The 21,860-nt window shown below is 25.4% G+C and overlaps 1 protein-coding gene across 6 annotated transcripts; it reads left to right on the top strand.

The window, feature by feature from the left end:
• Nucleotides 1-2,428: 2,428 nt before the first annotated feature.
• Nucleotides 2,429-20,892, top strand: LOC114125264 (rho GTPase-activating protein 190). 6 transcript variants are annotated; one of them, XM_050205813.1, is made up of 30 exons: nt 2,429-2,448; nt 5,119-5,380; nt 5,451-5,598; nt 6,567-6,656; nt 6,892-7,334; nt 7,543-7,772; nt 8,434-8,661; nt 8,935-9,121; nt 9,195-9,310; nt 9,380-9,532; nt 9,599-9,707; nt 9,783-9,906; nt 9,971-10,169; nt 10,729-10,896; nt 10,970-11,221; nt 11,299-11,489; nt 11,562-11,712; nt 11,785-11,957; nt 13,292-13,414; nt 14,259-14,303; nt 14,411-14,550; nt 15,379-15,555; nt 15,618-15,741; nt 15,806-16,069; nt 16,140-16,373; nt 16,446-16,531; nt 16,928-17,279; nt 17,658-17,789; nt 18,242-18,362; nt 18,427-20,892. In XM_050205813.1, exons 1-30 carry the CDS (start codon nt 2,444-2,446, stop codon nt 18,623-18,625), a joined length of 5,226 nt encoding a protein of 1,741 aa, XP_050061770.1. In that variant the 5' UTR covers nt 2,429-2,443; the 3' UTR covers nt 18,626-20,892. The 6 variants fall into 6 exon arrangements, with proteins under 6 accessions (XP_050061770.1, XP_050061768.1, XP_050061769.1 ...); XM_050205811.1 differs by having other exon boundaries at nt 13,277-13,414; nt 14,262-14,303; XM_050205812.1 differs by having other exon boundaries at nt 13,277-13,414; nt 18,257-18,362.
• Nucleotides 20,893-21,860: the final 968 nt, after the last annotated feature.

Below are 21,860 nucleotides of genomic sequence, written 5' to 3'. Positions count from 1 at the left end.
TATTTTATTTAAACCACTCGATTATTTAGAAAATAGAATAGAGAACAATGTTTTAAATAAAAATAAACAATTAACTTTAGACAAATTCTTTGAAAATAATATTAATAAAGTAGGTAAGTATATTTTTTTATTTCTTTAATGTACTAAATTAATTTAGACTTTAAAAAAAAAAAAATTTTATTACTTGAAATGTTTAGTATTCCCCCCTCCCCACCGTGAACTTCGAGTTATCGAGAGTATACTGTATATTATTTATATTAATATAAGTAATTATTATTTTACTATTAAAGTAATATAGCTATATGCCTATATAATATACCTACTCAATGACATCTTCAAAGTGTTTATATGTACCTAATACATATTACCTGTATGGCTGTATTGACTATTTATATATACCACAAAAGTATTTACAACGTAGGTACTACGTCGGTATTGACTGAAAATAACAATAATATATTATGATACGTAAATAGATAATAAGATAAATGTTATGTTGTAATAAGAATTTAATTTACCATGATATATATGGGTAGTAAAACGTAATAAAATAAATAAAAATTTCAAAGCTCCAAAAAAAATATATTTAAATGAAAATATAAAAATTTTGGTTATACCTAGTTACCTACCTACTTATAAAGAATTTTGTACTTAGCTATTAAATTATAAAAAAAACTTTAGCTATTAAATTGAAAAACATTTTGGATTTTAACTACACATTGAACATTTTGTTTCAAATGTTCAATCTATTTTCTCAAAAGCAAAATGGTTAGGTTTCGGCTTTGAGCAAAATTATTCTTATATGAAAGCATGGTAATCACTAATCAAGTTACTTGAAGCAAAAACACAGGCATTGATAAATAGGTAGGTACATATTTTACATACTTAAGGGCTAAGGTAAATAATTTTTTTCGCTCGGTTAATTGACACATTTCATCTCGGTCAAAAAATGTTATAGATGAGCGACTTTTACTGTGGGTACTTACCTATATTAAACTAGGCCAACAGGACTGGCCTGATCGATGATGAGGAAGGTAGGCACCTACACTCGAAACTTACTTACTACTCTAAACTCTAAAGCAGAATAAACAGTTTTTTTTTATGATTTAATAATAATAATTTTAACATTTATAACCACTGAATATTGTGAATGACTAATTTCGGAGTAGACTGGGTTACCGGAGTAGTGGCTAATGAGTACCCATACCTATAATACGGTGTTGGGTCGTCAATAAGTTTCGGAGCAGTAGTATGCCGATGGAGAAAAAGTGACCGCGTTTTATTCGCCGCCGCCGTAGTCGTGTTTAGTGGTACAGCTGCCGCTGCATTTCGGTTGGCAACCATGCGCCGGGCCAATATTGATATCATCATTCGTCTTTGCAAATTTAATTTTTTTTTTCCTCGCTCGCCACTACCTGTACGGGAATGATAATAGTGCAAAAAAGGCTTTGATAGCCAATGCCCGTGTGGAGCGCGATCCGATCTCGTCTGCTGAAATATTTCACAGGGCTCCGCGACCATCCGACCCGACAACGACCCCGTTAACCGACCGAAAAGCACCGCCCCGAGGTCGCAGCCGTCGGACAAACCACCCGCGCGGGCAAACGACCCGACCGCGAGATTCGCAATAACTGCCGCCGCCGCACACACCGCCGCCGTCGCCGTCGATCCGTGTTCGCGTATTTTGCCCGGCACCAAATCGATAACACACTTTCCGATCGGATCCGATTCTAATGTGCTCGCCTGCCGTGCGATTCACGTCGACACGGTCTCGTTGCCGTGCCATCACAATCATCAACCATTGATTTCAGGTGAGTTTTATCTGAAAACAACCCCTTTCGCCTTGCCGTGGATTAGTGACGCGGCGGCGACGACGACGTCAATCGCTGTTGATGTCGTTATTACCGGTCGTCGCCGACCGCATTCCTTTTTTTTCCCGTCCTTTCTCAACTAATTGCTCGTGGTAAAACGCTTTTCCATTGTCAGGTAGATAGGTGTTAGGTACCTAGTATCATAGTTGTCACTCACACACCCACACGCACGTACACACACGCGCACATACATACACTCATACACATACACACGCGCGCGATGAACAGCCATTATCACTTCTTGATATTGATTATTGACTCGAGAGAAACTTGTATGAACGAAAAAGTGTAGGTATATAATAAATATTCTTCGTTATTTATCATTCATGTATTCGTGGTTAATTTAATGTAATATACTTTTACGAACTATTGCTATATTTAGTTACCTACCATTGTTAAAAAACTACCTACTTGTACCACAAAATATAAGTCATAGGTACTACTCATATTTATTAGGTACCTAATAAATTGTAAGTTTAAATTAAATTGTTAAAAACTTAAACTTTTCATTAAATATAAAATGTTATAATTTATTCATTACCTATTATCTATTTTCAAGATAAGACCATCATATGAGGTATTTTTAATTTTAAATATCATAACTATTATTTTTGTGGTGTGGCAATTATTTTTATTTTCATCCAACCGCTACACCTTATTTTGTATTGTTGAATAGGTGTAATAATTATTACCTTAGTGCTTATATTACACAGTTACTTCAATAAACATTTTAATATCATCACATTATCTTAACTTATTTGAATATTTTACATCTCGTTTAACATTCAATTTAAAAATAACAAATATAGTTTTTCCAAGTTTTAGAAATCGTCATATTTTGAATTTATTTTAATTAATCTAGTAAATAGGTACTTACATTTATTGGCATGACATGAATATAAAAAAATTAATTCAGCTAATCTGTCTTATTAAATATAAATTTGATGTAGATGGTATTTGAATCGGTAAACAATATTTTTTTTAAAACGCTAAAGATAAGTTTGTAAACATTTTTTTATGAAACTATCCAATTGAATAAAAACATAAACAACATAATATAGTTTCAAGTAAAACTTTTTTCTTTTATTCTTATACATACCTATATTTTAGATTAGTAGGTAGCTAGTATTTAATTATAAGACATAACTTTTTGGCATTTAATTGTTTTACTATTTTAAACATAATATAGGTATAGAATGGTTTATATTTTTTAAGTTGTTAGCTTGCTTACAATGTATTGTTTGTTTTTAATTTGTTTGAATTTTAATTTATTGTACCTAGTTAAATTTTATTTTAAATCCATAATAAAATACTTTTTTACTACGGTGAAACATTATTTATTAATATGTGGTATAACTGTATAAATATTAATTCTGGTGAATAATATTAACTTATCTACACTCACCTCTGTCTATTTAAGAAAATACCCCTTCCTCCACCATAATAATTTGAAAGTATTAAACATTACACTTTTCCACTTATAATTATCTTAATCATAAATAGACGGACATTATGCTTGAATATTCTCAAACAATTGATTGCCATTTTTATTGACAACATGGTTATTGGCTATTGACAGCATTTGTATATTAATTTATGCATGATTGGAAAATTTGCTTTTAATAATTATATTAAGAGTATACAACACATGCAAGTGTTATGTCCACTTAAAGTGTTCATAGTTAACTTTTTAATAATCTAAAGATCTCTAGATCTCCAACCTTTATTTTTATTGTGGGCCATCATTTTTTAAGGAATAAGGAGATAATAACATTGAAGAATAAATAATATATACTACCCAATATATTATTTTCAAAACATAAATTCAGAATAAATTAGCTTGGCGGGCTAGTACAAATTGATAGTGACCCAGATTAGGGCCGTATGTTGGGGGACCCATGGTCTAGATTATAATAGATACTACAGTCTTGTTAAGAATACTATTCAAATGTATTTAGAGTACATATTTAAATTATTGTTATTATTTGTATTTGAAATATGTAGTTACCTATTTGATTATTTTATTTTAAAGTATTTAGATATTAATGTAAATTTTTTTTAAAGTACCTATAAAATACATATACCTACTTCTTTTTTAGTTAGATAAATTCTTTATAAAAATATTTCTACCTATGATTACACACAAATACCAAACCTTATTTAATAGTTTACAAATGTTTCATTTTACTATTTAATTTTTAAGTAGGTAGTGAAGTTTTATTTAATTTAACGTTATTATTATGTCATCTTAATTCTTAAATAGGTAATGGTAAATCCACTGAAATTTATGAATTTTCAGTTATAAGTACTTGGATAAATCCTTATAAACTTTAATCGCTGGTTAATCATAGAATTGTTTTGTTTAATACTGCAATACATTTATTATATACTAGAATATAGTGCAAATATACAATTATACGAGAAGAATTCTTAGTTTGTTAATAGCTATCACTTTTTTAATTTGGTAACCACTCACTTATAAACTTAGTAAATTTAATTATAGAGTTTCAAATTTTCAATCATTATTAAGTATTATAATATTTAAAAAAAAATTGTGGAAAATTTTAGAGATTATTCATTTAGTAGATAGGTACATTTTAAAATTAATTCGCTTAACTTTATCTTTAAGGACAAACGTTTTTATCAAAGTGTTTTTGTATAATTTACCTACTTAAATATTATTATTATTATTAATACATTCATGCAAAATTTTTATTATGAAATAATTATAAAAGTGCTTAAAAAGCAATTATTATTTCTATATTCTTTTCTAAGTATTAATAACTAAACATATTACCTAATACCTACGTAAAAATATTAAATAATAATTTATGTTAACAAAATACTTCCATATTTTAGTGTGCTATTCATATTCTCATTATAATACCTACTTTAATATTTAAAATACAAAATTATTATTTTGAAAAAGTTTTTATTCCTATTGATGCTTTTATAAATTTTAATATTTATATATAAACCTTATGGTATGTATCTGTATTTGTTTAATAAATAATTATTGTATATATATTATATAGTCTTTAATTTATAAGTATCCATTGTTAATCACCCAATAAACAAATAAATAAAATAAAATAAATTATTAGTCAATAATTTGATGTATTATAAATAGTAGTACTTCGTAATTTTCATACTTATGTTTTATGTTTTAGGGAATTTTTGGCTATTACTAAATTCTATTATTAATTTAAATAAGATTAACCTAATTAAAATGTTATTTTTGTTATAGCCGCTTAGAAAATCTTAAATCGAAATGTTCTTTCCAATCGCCAATCTATGCCACATTGACAAAGCGCCAAAATAAATCTGAAGTCTCGGAAATGGCAAAGAAAAATGATACATCACGTTGGATCAATGTTTCAGTTGTGGGACTTTCGGGTACAGAGAAAGAAAAAGGAGCTGTGGGAATTGGTAAATCATGTCTGTGTAACAGATTTATGAGATTTTTTGCTGACGACTTTAATGTTGATCATATTTCTGTTTTAAGTCAGGTAATATTTTGTGACTTACTAGTAGTATTATTGAATTAAACACTACATTTATACTTCTGTTTCTCTTTAGTCTGATTTTAGCGGACGCGTAGTTAATAATGATCATTTCTTATATTGGGGAGATGTTACAAAAACATCTGAAGAAGGTGTTGATTTCACTTTTCAAGTCATAGAACAAACTGAATTTATAGATGATTCATCATTTCAACCATTTAAAGGTAAATTATTATTATTTTTTTAAATATATTATGTATGCACTATCAGTTATAAGATGAGGATTAAACTATACAAATTCAATATTTAATTTTAATTATCCGTTCTATTTCTATTATTATTAATTTATATTTATTTAAAGAATACATAGGTAGTTAAAAAAAAAAAAAACTTTTAACAATTTGAAAAAAAATAGTTATTAAATAATATATTACATGATATTATTATAATTATGTACCTATATACAAAAGAAAAATGAGTACTTATTGGGTAACTTGACTGCCTACACTTTTCAGGTAAACTTGATTCTGTTTTTAAGACTACAGGAAGGGTATAACTTATACTATTTCTAGATACATTTACAATATACTAGTATAAACAAAATAAAATATGTAGGTTTTGCCAATAAATCTTAAAGTGTAAAATATAGAAAGAGCGATAGATGATTGGTTAAAAGCCAATTCTATGTTAAGTTCATTTTTATCTAAAAAATCTGGGCTTTACTACAAAAAAAAAAATATTGTTGTGACCTTTCTTTAGTGTTGACAATAGCATTTTATTATAAAAACAAGTAAATGGGTAAGAAATCTAAATTATATTAAGGAAACAGATATTTTGTAAATTTAATGTAAAATACTGTAAATAAAAAAGTATCTGTGTGTGCGTGTAGCAGGGAATTGGTTTGTTAGTGTATACTTATACACATTAAGTTTTGTTAGCAGATCTATTTATTTTGTTCTGTTTTGTAGATTAAAAAATTGTTTTAAAGTAATAAAATACATTGCTAACTAGTAATAGTTAAATTATAAAATCGATTCAACCAAACAAATGTATAGGTAGTTACAATAGTTAATAATACTTGTTATGTTTTATTTATTTATTTTTTAATGATTAATTGTTATCTAAAATAATATAGTAACTATAATACAATGAATGATTATTAAATTATTGTGATTGTTTACCTATTTTTTAGGAGGTAAAATGGAACCGTATACCAAACGCTGTGCAGCCACTAAAATCACATCTGCTGAAAAATTAATGTATATATGTAAAAATCAATTAGGTATGTTATCAATTATTATTTTAAAATAATATATGTATCTTACTTCAACTATACATTTTTATTAAATATACTTAATTAACCAAACATTTTCTATGTAACCTATTCAGGAATATTCTTTTAAAAAACAATGTTAATTATTTCAAAATCTATTGAAGTTTTAAATAATGAGTGTTGTATGATTAAAAAAACCGCCTAGTATACTTATCATTTATTTTTATTTTTAAATTCATTTCAGGCATTGAAAAAGAGTATGAACAAAAAGTGTTACCTGATGGTAAATTCAATGTTGATGGTTTTCTATGTGTATTTGATGTCAGTGTAGTACCTAGTCGTAGTATAGAAAAACAATTAGAAGCTGTGACTAATATTTTAATTAACGTAATTAAAACAAAAAAACCTGTAGTATTAGTAACTACAAAAAATGATGAATTCAATGAAGCGTATGTTCGAGAAGTTGAAAAACTTGTATCCCGTAAAGAATTTAAGGGAGCTATACCAATTGTTGAAACATCAGCTCATCAGAATATCAATGTAGACACAGCTTTTATTGCTTTAGCTCATCTTATTGACAGATTTAAAGGCCGTACAAAAATAGTTCCTTACTTGGAATCTGTTCGTATGAGAAAAGAAGTGTTAGAAAATACTACTGATGCATACCAGACATTGATACAATCACAAGTAAATATAATTTTATAAAGACAAACACTTTTATTATTTTATATAATTAAATGTATACAAAATATTTTATTTTATTTTTGAACTATCTAAGTATTATTATTTATTATGTATTATATTATTTTACCTAATTTGCTATTTACCTAAATCCTATGCATAATAATTACAAATTAGTATCATGTTCATTAATACACGGTATTAATAATTTTAGGTTACTGATTACCGTGCATTATGGAGTCAAACTTCAAAAAAAATTTCTAAATGCGATGAGTATATTAAATACAGAGACATATTTGGATCAGATAAAGCACAAAGACTTTTTAGAAGACATGTTAAAATGTTGAAAGATGAACAAGTATCTAAGAGAGTACAAAATTATATGGAAATGTTGCCTGATATTTTACAAGAATTAGTACCTGAAATTTCTACTTTGAAAGATGGGTATGTATTTATATTTTATCATAATGTGAGTGGTGAACGTTAGTCTTGCATCTTATTTACGAAAACAAAAGTGAATTAATTACTATTGATTATTATCAATTTTATAAAAGAAATTTTTTTATTATCTATACATTCAATAAGTAATAGATTATTGCTTCAGATCTATTAATTTACTATTTTGAGTTTAAAAAAAAAAAATAAATTATATTGTTCCTATAATTAAATGTAAAGTTTAACATTTTTGTATTGAAGTATTTTTTTGTGTCTAATATTTTTCATTTTTTAAGATCTGATGGAATTAATGTAAGAGCACAATTAAACACACAATAATGATAATGAACATAATCAAATTAAAATAATATTTAACATATTTATTTGAATAATTGTATGTGTTTATTGTCTGTTAGTTATCTTTATTACTTTTATATAACTATGATAGTAATCAAAACTTGTTTTATCTCATAATACTATTGTAATATTAGTACAGCTTGCAAACATATTAATATTGGTCACTATTGGTTTATTATATTTATATAAGAGATATAAACTATTAAAAGAACAAATATTTTTATTTTATCTTTGATAAAATACAAAATTAATGCATAGTTTTATTTTTAAATTTTCATTTAATTATTTAGTAATATATCTTTATTTGTCTTAGTGATTGGCCTACTGTTCAAAAACACATAAAAGAACATCCAGATTTTAACCATTATTTTTATAAATGTCCTGATGATATTCCATGGACAGAATGTGAGTTAGAGTTGCAAGAAGAAGGTAGTGAAAGGGACGAAAAAAGAATTCCGTGTGATGTATTAGAAACTGGAGAAGCTGAATCAGTATTTAAAAATCATGCCAACAATTTACAACTGGAGCAAAACCGCCAGGAGTATGTATCATGAATTATAAAATAAATTCATAGTTATAAAATAATTATTCTACTATATATTTTAGTGAAAACAAATATATACTATGTATGTGTATTTTTTTTTTTTTTAATGAATTCTTTAATAGTTTGTTTTCATTAATTGTATAAGTATTCTATGTAATTGGTGTTTGTTTCCATTAGTCATATCTAATTACAATTGTTATTATATTTATGGTTTTTAATTTTATTTTCTAAAATAATATTTATTGTGTTTTTATTTATTTTTAAATTAAGATGGAAAAAGCAATTTAAGCAATTGTTACAAGAAGCTGGTTATGTTACTCCTGGTAAACCAATGTCTGAAGTTAGAGTGCTTTTTATGGGTCGTGAATGCTTTGAAGCATTGTCTCACGATGATTGCCAATATATTTATGATAAACACCAAAAAAGTATTATTGAAAAAGCTAAACATAATTTTCAGGTATATGATCAATATTAAAATTATTTGAGAAAACGTAAATATAAATTATATTATATAAATTTATTTTTAACAGGAATTACTATTAGAGCATGCAGATCTATTTTACCATTTCAAAAGTATAGCGCCCACGGGAACTATTACACAAGATGATATAAAAGAAATTACTGATGATTTAAAAGAAGATTCTAGGTAAATCTGTTAAGAATTTGTGTATTTTAAAATTTAATTAATTTACTAAAAATAATTAATTTTTTAAAGGTATAAAGCTTTAGACAGATTGGACCAAGATAGAAAGTTAATGCTTTTTCAACATTTGGGTTTTGTGCATTGCCCAATTAGAGAACACTGTCCAGCTTTTCCTAATTGTATGGATGCATTAATTGAAAAGCTTTTAAGCGATCGAGTTCAAAAGTAAAACTAAATTTAATACTTATCAATTTTTTTAATGTTTAAACAATTTTTCACAATTATTTTTAGACCTACATCGGGTAATAATAAGCAATGGATGATAAAGTCTGATAATAATTTACATTTAGTAATATTAGGATCTAATGGTTTGGCAGATGAATTCTCTACCAAGTTGAAAGTAACTATAACATCATGCATACATAGTATCTATGATAAATAAGTATTTTATTAATGATAAATATAAATTATTTAGGCACAATGTGATAATAAGGAATATGAATTAGACAACCAAATATACAAATTGAAATATCGAGTCATTAATGGAGATGTAAATTTGTCACAGAACTCATTCCAAACACCAGATTTTAAACCCAATGGTAAATAATATTAATAATATATAATTTGGAAATTTATCATTTATATATTAATGTTGAATTGTAGGCTGTGTTTGTGTTTATTCAAATTCTGAATCATTTGAGTATATTCGAGATAGTCTTGAAAAGACATTACTATCCAATTTAGAGAAGGATGACAAATTACCATTTCAAGGATTGCCTATCATTTTACTATACATTAGTGAATCTGGCACTGGACAAAAAGATTTAACATTGCAAAAAGAAGGTCAAAGTTTAGCTGACAGGTAAATCCTATCTTACAAATTATATTGTTTGCTTTTTTGAAATGTTTAGAAAAAATTATTTAATAATTTCTAAATATTTACTAATTTAGCATATTATTCTGTTATTTAAATTTAATTAAAATCCTTGGTAATGTTTATTTTTATTTAACTCTTTCACTGTTATTAAAACACATTTCCCATGTTAATTACAAAAACAATAACAATGATTCAATCTTTTAAAATGAGAATAGAATTACAAAAAAAAAATATATATATATATATTTGATTATTTCCAAAGAATAGTTTTGTATTTTAACATTTTATATTTGTCGAAGTCTTCTAAAGATTAAAAATAATAAATAAAAATAAAAATCCAGTTACAAACATTTATCTCTACATGAGATTGTAGAAATGGTGACTGTATTACTAAAATATTCTTATAATTAATCTGTAAAATAAACAACTAATTATTATTATTATTTTTTCAAACTTATTAGTATAAAAAATAAATTTATAAAACAATTTGGAATTTTAAGGTAGGAAAATGGTAAATTAAATAATCTTAATTGTATATTTTCAGTTTACAATGTCCATTTATTGACATGCCTGTGGATGATGGAGATTCATCTATGTTTGATGCAGATTTAATTTCTAATGCAATGAAGCTGCTTGTTGAAAGTATAACTCATCGAATTGGATTTTTAAATGAATATCAATCAATTATGGACCCATCAGATCCAGACATACGGTATATTTCACAAATTTGTTTTTACATAATTATAAAAAGTATTAATGTTTTTTTTTGTATTTCTTTAACTTAGCATTATTATGTGTATGTTTTGTGATGATCCATATTCGGTCGAAAGTATATTAGCACCATTGTTAAGTCATCAATGTTGTTATTTGAGTGGAGATAGAAGTATAATTTTAGAAACATTTCTTGGATCTTCAAAACGTAAAGTAGAAGTCATCATGTCCTCCTACCACGGAGCAAATGCTTTTCGTGAGGAATTAGTACATGGATTTATTTTATCATATTATGCAAAACGAAAAGCATCACTTGCTACTCTAAAGTAATATTAAATATTATTAGATTTTAAAATTATATGAACCTCTTATTTAAATTTTATTGTTATTCATTTTTCTCTAGTGGATTTTCTTGTAGTTCATTCTCTACCAATACTCCAAATTTGCCAATCCAAATAATGGCTGTTACTGAACCAGTAGGAACTAATTCATTTCATAATGACATTAGCCAGCAGTTACTTAATGATGGCAGTTCAATTGCTGACCGATTAAAAGCACAATTTGTTACATTGATAAATTCTTCAATGCATAAAAGTAAATTATTCTAACTATGACAATTTGCTGACATATCAAAAATACTTATTTTTTTCTCATTTTTTTTTAAAGGTTCATTTTATACTCCTTTTTTCAAAGACGTTTGGGAGAAGAAATCAGAAATTGAACAAGCCTTCCACATGGAAGAACCCACAAATTATAGAAAAATAAATCCTTTATCTAAAATAGAATATTCTAAAATGAATCTCTCATCACATGATGGGTAAATATTTATTTTACCTAATTAAGTAGAAAATATAATTGCATTTTTTAAATTTAACTCATAACATTTTAGAAGTAGTAATAATGTATATGGACGATTGCCTTGTGGAATAACTCAGGATGATGACAGTTATTCTTTAACACATTCACGTGAAAATCTTATGAGTCCAAGTGATGATAGTGATACATTTTCACCAGTAGACAATATGCTTCATGTCACCAATAATAATTTAGATAAACAACAAGGTAATAAAATCATGATTTATATTTTTTTTATCATATTTAGTTATGTAATATTTAAAAATAAAATGCAATGCTAGTGATATGTCATAAACTAAATAATAAATATGACTCGTGTTATATAATTGCTATAAGATTCTTAATGAAACATATTTATTTACCTTTATCAGTTTTAGCTTAATTGTGAGATATTTACCATTATGTGACTGAATAATAACTACATTTTCATCAAGTAATTTGATTCTTAGAGAAAGATAAAAAGACTCATGATTTTTCACTATTACAAATGTTATATTCTCATTGATATTGGTTTATATAATATCTAGTAATCAAATGATATACTTAAACAATGTATTACTCAACTCTTTATACACTACTGTGCATAATACCAATAATTAATGTTGGCCAACAATACATTGTTAACTATTGAAAGCATATTAAAAGTATAGATTAAATATTATATTATGAGTTTATATTAATTATTGTGTATTAATTTAGAAGCATGTAATGATAATAAGAATGTTAGGTTTTTATTTATAATTTAAAACACCATAACTACCAATACCGTTTACGAGTAGTTTTTTTAGTGTTAATAACAATTATTATGTTATGGTAAAATTCTAATGTTTGGGTATCTTAAATGAAATGTATACTTTTCGTTTAGATAATGTGTTCAAAACAGAAATACTTTTAATTAAGTACAAATTAATTTTAACTTAACTATTCTGTGGTGTACTGTGTAAACAAGGTACAGAACTAAAATACATCTATGTTTAATTTATATGCTTAAATATTTTTGATCAATATAAACAATGTATGTTTCACCAATTTATAGAGAACAACTATCTATTAACAATAATAGTTATTATAGTTAAGCCTTTAGAAAAAAAATCAGTAAAGTAACAATTATTAAGCTAAATTAAATATATATATATATATAATATATATATTAATATTCACTTTTATATGTTTTTAAAATATTTAAAGTTACATTTATATAGGTTTGTTTGATTTTAAACTGATTATATAATATTACATCACTCAATAAATAATTGTTTATATTAAAAGCTCTGTGCTTATTAAAATGATGGTTTAAGGCTTGTCTAATATTATAAGAATAAGTATAAATGTTCAAAAGTTTAATGAACTTATATTTAAAAAAATAATAATTAAAATATATTACACTTAAGTTATTTTAAGGTATGGGAAATCTATAAACATTAAAAATATATATTTACCTCTCAACTAATTGCCATGATTAATAGTTAACTATTAAATGAACACAGGGTTATTTTAATACTGATAGTCTATACATTTACGCTTAGGTGGTGGTATTACAGGCTTTCAGGTGTTTCCTCGACCTACAACACCACCTGAACCCGCACCACCGGACCACGCCGGACTTGGTATCAACAACAATTCACAGATGATTGCTTCAAACTCCAGTCTTGATGAAATCACATGTAACACAAATAAAATTCTTCAAAATTTTCAATGTGGTTTCCCATTTATAATTAACAAATCATTATTTAGAAATAAAATGATTGCTCATACACATTTTAACTTCTTAAAATTTAATTAATCAGCTTTTTTTTTTATCATTTCTCTCATAAAATGTACATGTTGCATGTTATGTAGTCATACGTTTAGTTTTCTTTCAATTTATTCTTATGTTTTATTATCTTTTGATGGCATGCTTTTGACCCTGCATAATGTTAAAATTCATTTGTACATATAAACTATGATTACAATAGAACTAGAAACCAACATTTAAAACAATTAGAGGACATGAAAAAAATAACTGCTATAAAAAAAAAAAAAAAGATAAAAATATTGTGTATTTTTAGTATACAAGCTTTAATTTCATATTACACTTTATTTAACTTATTCTTAAATTTGTGAATTACTATAGTATAATTATTATTTTTTATCATAACATATCAACAACCCTATAATATTAAATAATGTTTACTTGTGTGGTAAAATTATTCTAAAAATGGTTAATTGGTTTCTAAATTATATAAAACAAATATTATGTACATGATTTTATGTTTTATTTAGCATTAATAACTGTAGAATTAGTTTGACCCTGATCCACCCTCCACCCTTATTAGATACATTATTTTCATCCTTAATCTGAATATATTACAACTAACACATCTTATGATTTGTATTTTTTATATTAGAGTGATAAGTATGCTTAATAAATTGTGAAACATAATTTAACATTTAAACTATAAATTAATAATTTTCCTGAATTAAAATTTTAAACAAATAACCAAATTCTTGTTTGTTTTTAAAATGCAGCAGATGTTAGTGGATCGAGAGAGTCATTAGCAACACATGACTCAGGTAGTGTTGTATAAAAGATACTAAACATTTTTTTTTTTATATAAAGAGTTCTTTTTTATACTGTTTATAGTTCAACAATTTTTTTATCATTTTTTATATATTTTCAGGATGGGTTGATGATTCTGTATTTATGCAATGCGCTCCAAATAATGAAAGTTTATGGATAAATAATTATTCCAAACATGCTTTTACTACTGGACGCCATATGTCCAAGTCTCGGATCAAAAACAGCAATCATACTATGAAGGTAAATCAAATTGATAAGTATTGCATTTTTGATTTATGTGTATTGTTAGCAACTGTGTGGTATATTTAAAAGATATAGTAATTCATAATGGATTTAACAAGGGTTTTGCACCCAAATTAAACTGATACTTGATTTTATTAAAGTATTGTTTTCTAACCCAATTTTGAGTACAAATTTTGGATTTTCACTGTTTGTTAACCAATATCTAATAAAATATCTTAATTATAAAAAATAAAAAATAAAATGTATAAAAAAATGTGTAGTTGTAAATTGATTAAAAATTCTTTAATTCAGTTTTAGTTCATACCTACATACAAAAATATTGTGAAGTAGAACTAGTATAGGTCGTAGGCATTTATTGTATATTTTGCAACTTTTGTATTATTTTATAATGGTGTTAGGACATTTTTAGTTTTGTAGGTAAATGTGTTAAAGATAGATAGGTTGGCAAAATGTAGAACAAGAATAAGATGAAATAAAAAGTTAAAAATATTTTTTTAACCTCAACTTATATTGCAACAACAGTTATAATGTAAAATAATATTTCTAATACTTTCAAACTACTTAAGTTTCAAATTTAAGTAATAGGTACCATAAACATTAAAAATTGGTGTCAATACTAGTTTTCAATACCCAATTTTATTTTTAATAAATACCTGAATTAATTAATAATAATTGTGAATGCGATCCATGGTTTAAAAAAGTCTTTGAATTGGGATCTGTGTACTTCATAAGTTTAAGAACACTGCTGCTCTATGAAATAAAAATGCTATATTAGTTAATAATTGTATTAAATTCTGTATCTAATATTATGTAAATATTTTACAGCAACCTGGTAAATTAAATATGAAGGATTATACACTAGTCACAGATGCTATCTCACGAATGAATCTTATAAGTGGAAAAGAGCAATACAATCGACCATATAATAGTGGTAGTTCGTCTTATAACTGTGCACCTTTAGCAACACCAGAAAATGTAGATTTGGGTTCTGAGTATGCTCAGGTTTGTATTAAAACAAGATCATTTTAAGCTAAGTTGTCTTATGGTATTTAACTATTTTATAGGTGAAAGATGCAATGCCAGGACATTATCCATTTGATGGAGATTATTCATATACATTGGTTCAAGATAACCTTGCTGCATCAAGTAAACATAAATTAAGGCACCGTAGAGAAAAAGGAAGGCCAAGTATGCTATTTATTTTCATTAGAATATTATTTAGTTATTTATATGAACTTTTATATTTATATAGATTATTCAGACTCTGATAGTGATTGGAGTTCAATAGAAAGACGTGAACCATTATATAATTCATCCAATGATACATTTTCAAAATTATCCCGTAGATCAGCTACTCAGAAACGATCTAAGAAAAAGAGAACTGCCATTCCTGTTGCCACACCCAAAGTTCCATCATTTAATATATCTTCTAATGGATGTAGTATGAATTTTAACTCTCTTTCAGGACAGCTAGGTACTTTTTACTCAGAAGATGCAAGTAATGAAATTAAAAATGGTACGTGTAACAGTTTTTTTTTATGTGTAAATGTTACATCATTTTAATTTCGTCATATATTTTTTATTAGCTAATAACATGTCAACACCCCATCATCAACCCAATTCAGACTCATCAACTGATAATTCTGATGATAAACCTAATGTTTGGGTTCATCCCTCTGTTAGATTAATGGAAAAAAGGTCTTTACGATACAAACGTAAACAAATGGTTGCTCCACAACCTCCAGTTATACCATCTGGTGCTCTTAGTAATAAAGATTGTCATAACATAACTGAAAGTGAATCAATGTATTCTACTAGATGTGAGTTATATAATTTTTTTTTTTAATTTTTTTACATATTTGGTTGTACTCATTTAAATATTTTTTTTATAGCTTCGCATATGCATGACATGAGTTATAATTTTGACGAAGAATCTAGCTTGGATGTATCTTCGCCAAGATGTTTAAACTCCCCATCAGTAAGTATTTAATTTCTATACACTTTTTCAGATAACTACAGTTTATTCATTTTATTTTGAATTTGATTTAATCAATTTTAAATGCCATCTTGAACAATATATTAAGTTGTATTCATCCCATTCTCAAAAATTTTATTTTAATTTAATTTAGCGCAGATTCTAAAATTGAGAACTTCAATACTTTTAAAGAAAATTTTAAAATTATAAATTTGAATTGAATTCTCATATTTAACTAGTGTTTGAATTTAATATAAAAAAAATTAAAATATTTTATCAACATGTATATTATGCTTAATAAGTTTTTATAAATTTATTATTTCATGATTATTAAATTAAAAAAATATATATCTAACTTGGATTTCATATTGTTACAAATGAACAATGTATTATTTCTAGGCAATTGGTAGTTTAAAAGGAAAAGAAGATGATAAATCTATTAGAAGGAAAGAGAAACAAAGAGCTAAAGAAGAGATCAAGTTAGAAAAAAGAAGATTAAAAGAAGAGAAACTCAGAAAAATTGCAGAAGAGAGAGAAAAGAAAAAGAAAAGCAAAGTTAAAACTAGTGGTTCACCAATGACACATCAACCGACATTAGAAAATTTTGTCCAGTCTGAAAACAATGTCATTCCATTATTGCTAGAAAAATGTGTCAATTTTATTGAACTTGAAGGATTGGATTCTGAAGGTCTTTATAGGGTACCAGGAAATCGATCTCATGTTGAACTTCTATTTCAAAAATTTGAAGATGGTGAGTATAATAAATTTAAAAAATTAATAATAATTAAAAAAAAACAGATTATAAATATTAATAGATTACATATAAATTAATTTGATTTGTTTGGCGGTTGTCTACACTTTACAATTATATGTAAAGATTATTATTATGTCATATTATAGCTACATATTATTATAACCTTATGTTAGTTTTTCTAAGTAATGATTTGGATCTAACATATATTTATAATTTTTCTTATAAATGTACTTATTTTTATTTTCTTAGAATAATCTTTATAAATCTACATAAAATTTAAATGTATAACCACACTACAAAAAAGTTATGAAAACTATGTTGTGTATGATTTTATTTGTTTTAATTGATTTTTAATTTGATTTGTTATTTTCTCAGATAACGACATAAATGTTACAAATCTTGACATACCAGTTAATGCTGTTGCCACTGCACTAAAAGATTTTTTCTCAAAAAAATTACCACCATTATTCACTGAAGATTTAATGGATGAGTTAGAAGATTTATCAGGTAAGCATTTTCATATTATTATATTTGTTGCAGTAAAAATATGAATAATATATTATACCTAACTCATACTTAACTATAAAGTGTTATGATAATAGATTACTTAAATCGAAATATTGAAATTACTACTGTGATTTGGGTTATCTTGATATTCATTATTTTACTGTAACTAGGAATGAAATGATTAGACAAGTGACATTTGCTCTACTGTTCTATAGGTACCTTAAACTGATTATCTATTTTAAATTTTTACTGTCAAAATCTTAGCCTTTTTTTATCTTTTTCAATTTCCGTAAAATTAACAATTGTTCATTAAGAATACTTAACCTTGAAACACAAGGACTATTTTTCTATAGAGCAGTTAGGTTAAGTCAGTTGAACCAGTTCACTCCTGACTATAGCATAGGTATAAAATAAAATAAAGTATTAGTTACTATGCTTAAAACATTACCTAGATTTTTTTGTTTCAGTTAAAGCTGACAGGAGTTGCCGATTAATGGCCCTTCGAAACCTTTTGAAAAAATTACCAAATGTGAACTTTGAAATTTTGAAATTTATATTTCGTCATTTTGTAAGGTAATGATCATAATTGTTGTACATTTTTTAGCAAGGTATTATAATTCATTTTTCTAATTATTAGGGTTGCTGAAAATTGTAAAGCCAACAGCATGGACTCAAAAAATATAGCTATATGTTGGTGGCCTACTCTATTACCTATTGAGTTTAATGATATGGGACGCTTTGAACAATTACGGCCTCACTTAGAAGACACGGTGCAGACAATGATTGACCAGTATCCATTTTTATTTTGTGGCAAAGACGCATTTGTCATGGTATGAAATGCACATGACCATTATAAGTAATGGACAAGAAAACATCAAGTATTTTAATATTTATAATAATAAATAAAAATAATTTTGCCCATGAATAATGTGTAAATCACAACTATAATAATCCTAGCCAAAGATAAAAGTTATTTGTGTTGTTTTTATATCTAGAATAATGTATTATTAAGTAAAATACGTGTTTGCTATAAATGAATAATTATTTAAAAAATAAAACTACATTATAATGTATTGTAGTTTGACGTCTCTAAACTGGCCAAGTTTGATAATTATTATTTAAATTGATTAAATACATTAAATAATATTATACAAAAAGAAAATTAACTTTGATTGACTAATTTTTTTCTCAATAATATACAATTTATTAGATAAGTTTATAGTGAGCTAAGTTAGTGTGAATTTGAATGTTTTTATACAACCAATTTGTCTACGGTGCTTTTAAAATTAGCTATATTTAGTTGCAAAGACAAATAGTTCATTCTCCTTAAATATATTTAATTGTTAATCAATAATTATAAATGTAATTAATTTATCCAATTTTTTTTTATACTTTACTCTTACCAATGATTTAGCCAATATTTATTTTTGTTTATTAATTTTAATTTTGATAAAATACGCTATTTCTATAACAATTAGTTTTACAATTACAACCCCAATACTTGTTAAATGCAGAAGTTAATATTAAGTTGTATTTATATTATTTTCTTAACATAAAATTATCTTGATGACTTTATAATTTCCTTCCTTACCTTTTTTTTTTTTAGCTTAAACTTTCTAGTCACTTCTTTAATATGTCAGTCAATTTTTTTTTGATTTTAATAATATTTAGTATGTAATTTTCCTAAGTATCTATAATTAAAATTTGAATATTTTTGTACTATATTCTACTTCATATTAGATTTTACTGTTATTTTCCACTATTTAATAGTGTAGCCTATTCGTTCTTGTTTATTGCTGATTACTTTATTTACATTTCTCATGTTGTATAAAAATGCCTATGTATAATTTATATATAATATCTTCAACTATGTTTAATACTCCTTTTATATTATTTATTACAAAACCCTGTATAATGTTAGGAAATACAATTTTAGTTATTTATGTTACGGGCCTTTTTATAGTATTTGTTTTATGATACTTCATTATCAAGTTAAGTTTTATTTTAATTTACCTGCTAGTCTTCATTGAAACTATTTCTAGGAATTGATACTGCATTTTATATATTGTTTTAATTTTTAAATCTCTTATACATCTGTCTTTTAGATTAAGTATAAATGTTATGACTTATAAATTATTGAACAAAAATTTCACACTTCTGCATATTTTCCCCATATTTAATTAACATAATTATTATTGTATCTTATTAAACAACATTTTCAATAACCATTTTTTCCACTATAAATGTTAATCTTTAAAAAATAAAATAAAAACATAATATGATTAATTCCTTTTTAGTTTTTCTAAATACATTTTTATCACATACTTAAAGTGTGTATAATTTTATTATATTTACAGTTTTTATACATAGACAAAATTATTCAATAACATAAAAATATTAAGAATATTCTTTTGCAATGTTGTAATTATATTTTATATATTTTTGTGAGTTTAATTTGTATGCATAAATAGTTACTTAAAATAACAAATACGCACATTTATATTAATGGCTACAAGGTAAGATGATAAATTCATACAATAATCAATGTGCAACTACTGTTCTAAAAATTAATATATTAATTAATTATTACAAGTATTAATTTGTTTCATTTTTATTTATTTTTATCCCTTTCAGCTATTGATTTATTTATTTTTTTTTTTTATCATGTATATTTAAGTACCATGAATGACTTGTCAAACTTATCTCCCCTCCCTAACACTTATTATAATAAAATAATATTATGTCCAATTTATACATTTTTAATGTGACTTTTTTTTTATATATAATAAATGTATATATTATTAAGAATATTAATTAACAATAATTTATTACTACTATATTGTTGATGCATTATTCAAGTAATGTTGCTTGCATCAGTTCAGAATTAATTGTATAACATCATCTATATTATTGATAACACTTGGCATCTACAGTATAAATTGTTGTGTATTACATATAATAGCGTATTATAATTAAAGAAATACATATTAATATACTGAACTGGTGCAAGTTTTAAGGAGTTGTATTATTTATAGAACATGGACTATATTTCTAGTCATAAAGAATTATATTTCGTTAATTTAATATAAGTATCTCAGAATGATTTAGTTGTTATTATTCCCTTTTTTTTCCATTTCGCATAGAGCATATTTTCTTCCATCAAAATGATAATTATTATATTTTTAATAACTGCAATTTTCTAGTAAAATTAAAATAAAAGTGAAAGATGATTATATTTTACATACTCGATTATAAAATTATTGAGACAATATTATATAATTAGAGAATGGCTGTTGTAGTAGTAAAAAACTAGTGAAATTGATACCAGTGTTGCATTAAAAAATTAAAACCCTTTAAAGACTTAACCTTAAAGCACTATTTTAGGTTAAGCATCATTTAAAAATTATCCCTGCTCATTAAGTATATAATTTATTTTACTCATGGATTCAAATTCGGAATACTTTACAATTACTTTCTTTAACTTTTGTTGCACTTAAATTCTGGTGATAATTAAATTGGTTCCAGTATTTCGGAGTATAAGAGTAGATAAAAATACGTATTAGGTAATAATCTTATAAATTCGGCTTCATTAGGATCAAATTTTTACACAACACTTTTTACTTAATTCAAATATTTGTAGTAGTATGATACAGCCTAAAGTTAAATACCCTAACATGTTATAGGTTGTAGTGGTTATAGCATAACCATTATCTTATTTTTTTCTTCAAAAGACTGTAGATAAAATTGTTTTACACGAATCTTATAAAAATTATGATTTTTTGGAAAATATTGTTACCCAAACGGTTTCGATGTGAGTATTTTTTTGTTTAATCCCCGTGTATTCGATTTTAATAGTGTGTGTATTCATTATATCCTTTGTTTCAAATAAAAAGGCTTGTGACACTTGTGGGAACGACCAAATTACTTTTCTTACCTATCCAAGTAGATAGTCTTCTACCACCGTGCGGCGGTCGTCGCATCAGCTGTTATGACGACGTTCGGCTCGTTAGCCAAACCCCCCCCCCCCAATGCGCGAATACATGTCTTATCATTTGGATCAGAGTGTAGACG

Source organism: Aphis gossypii, chromosome X (genome assembly GCF_020184175.1).
Source record: "Aphis gossypii isolate Hap1 chromosome X, ASM2018417v2, whole genome shotgun sequence".
NCBI classification, from domain to species: Eukaryota; Metazoa; Arthropoda; class Insecta; order Hemiptera; family Aphididae; genus Aphis; species Aphis gossypii.
The sequence above is the reverse complement of the archived record's forward strand: the minus strand, read 5'-3'. Positions and strand labels throughout refer to the sequence as shown.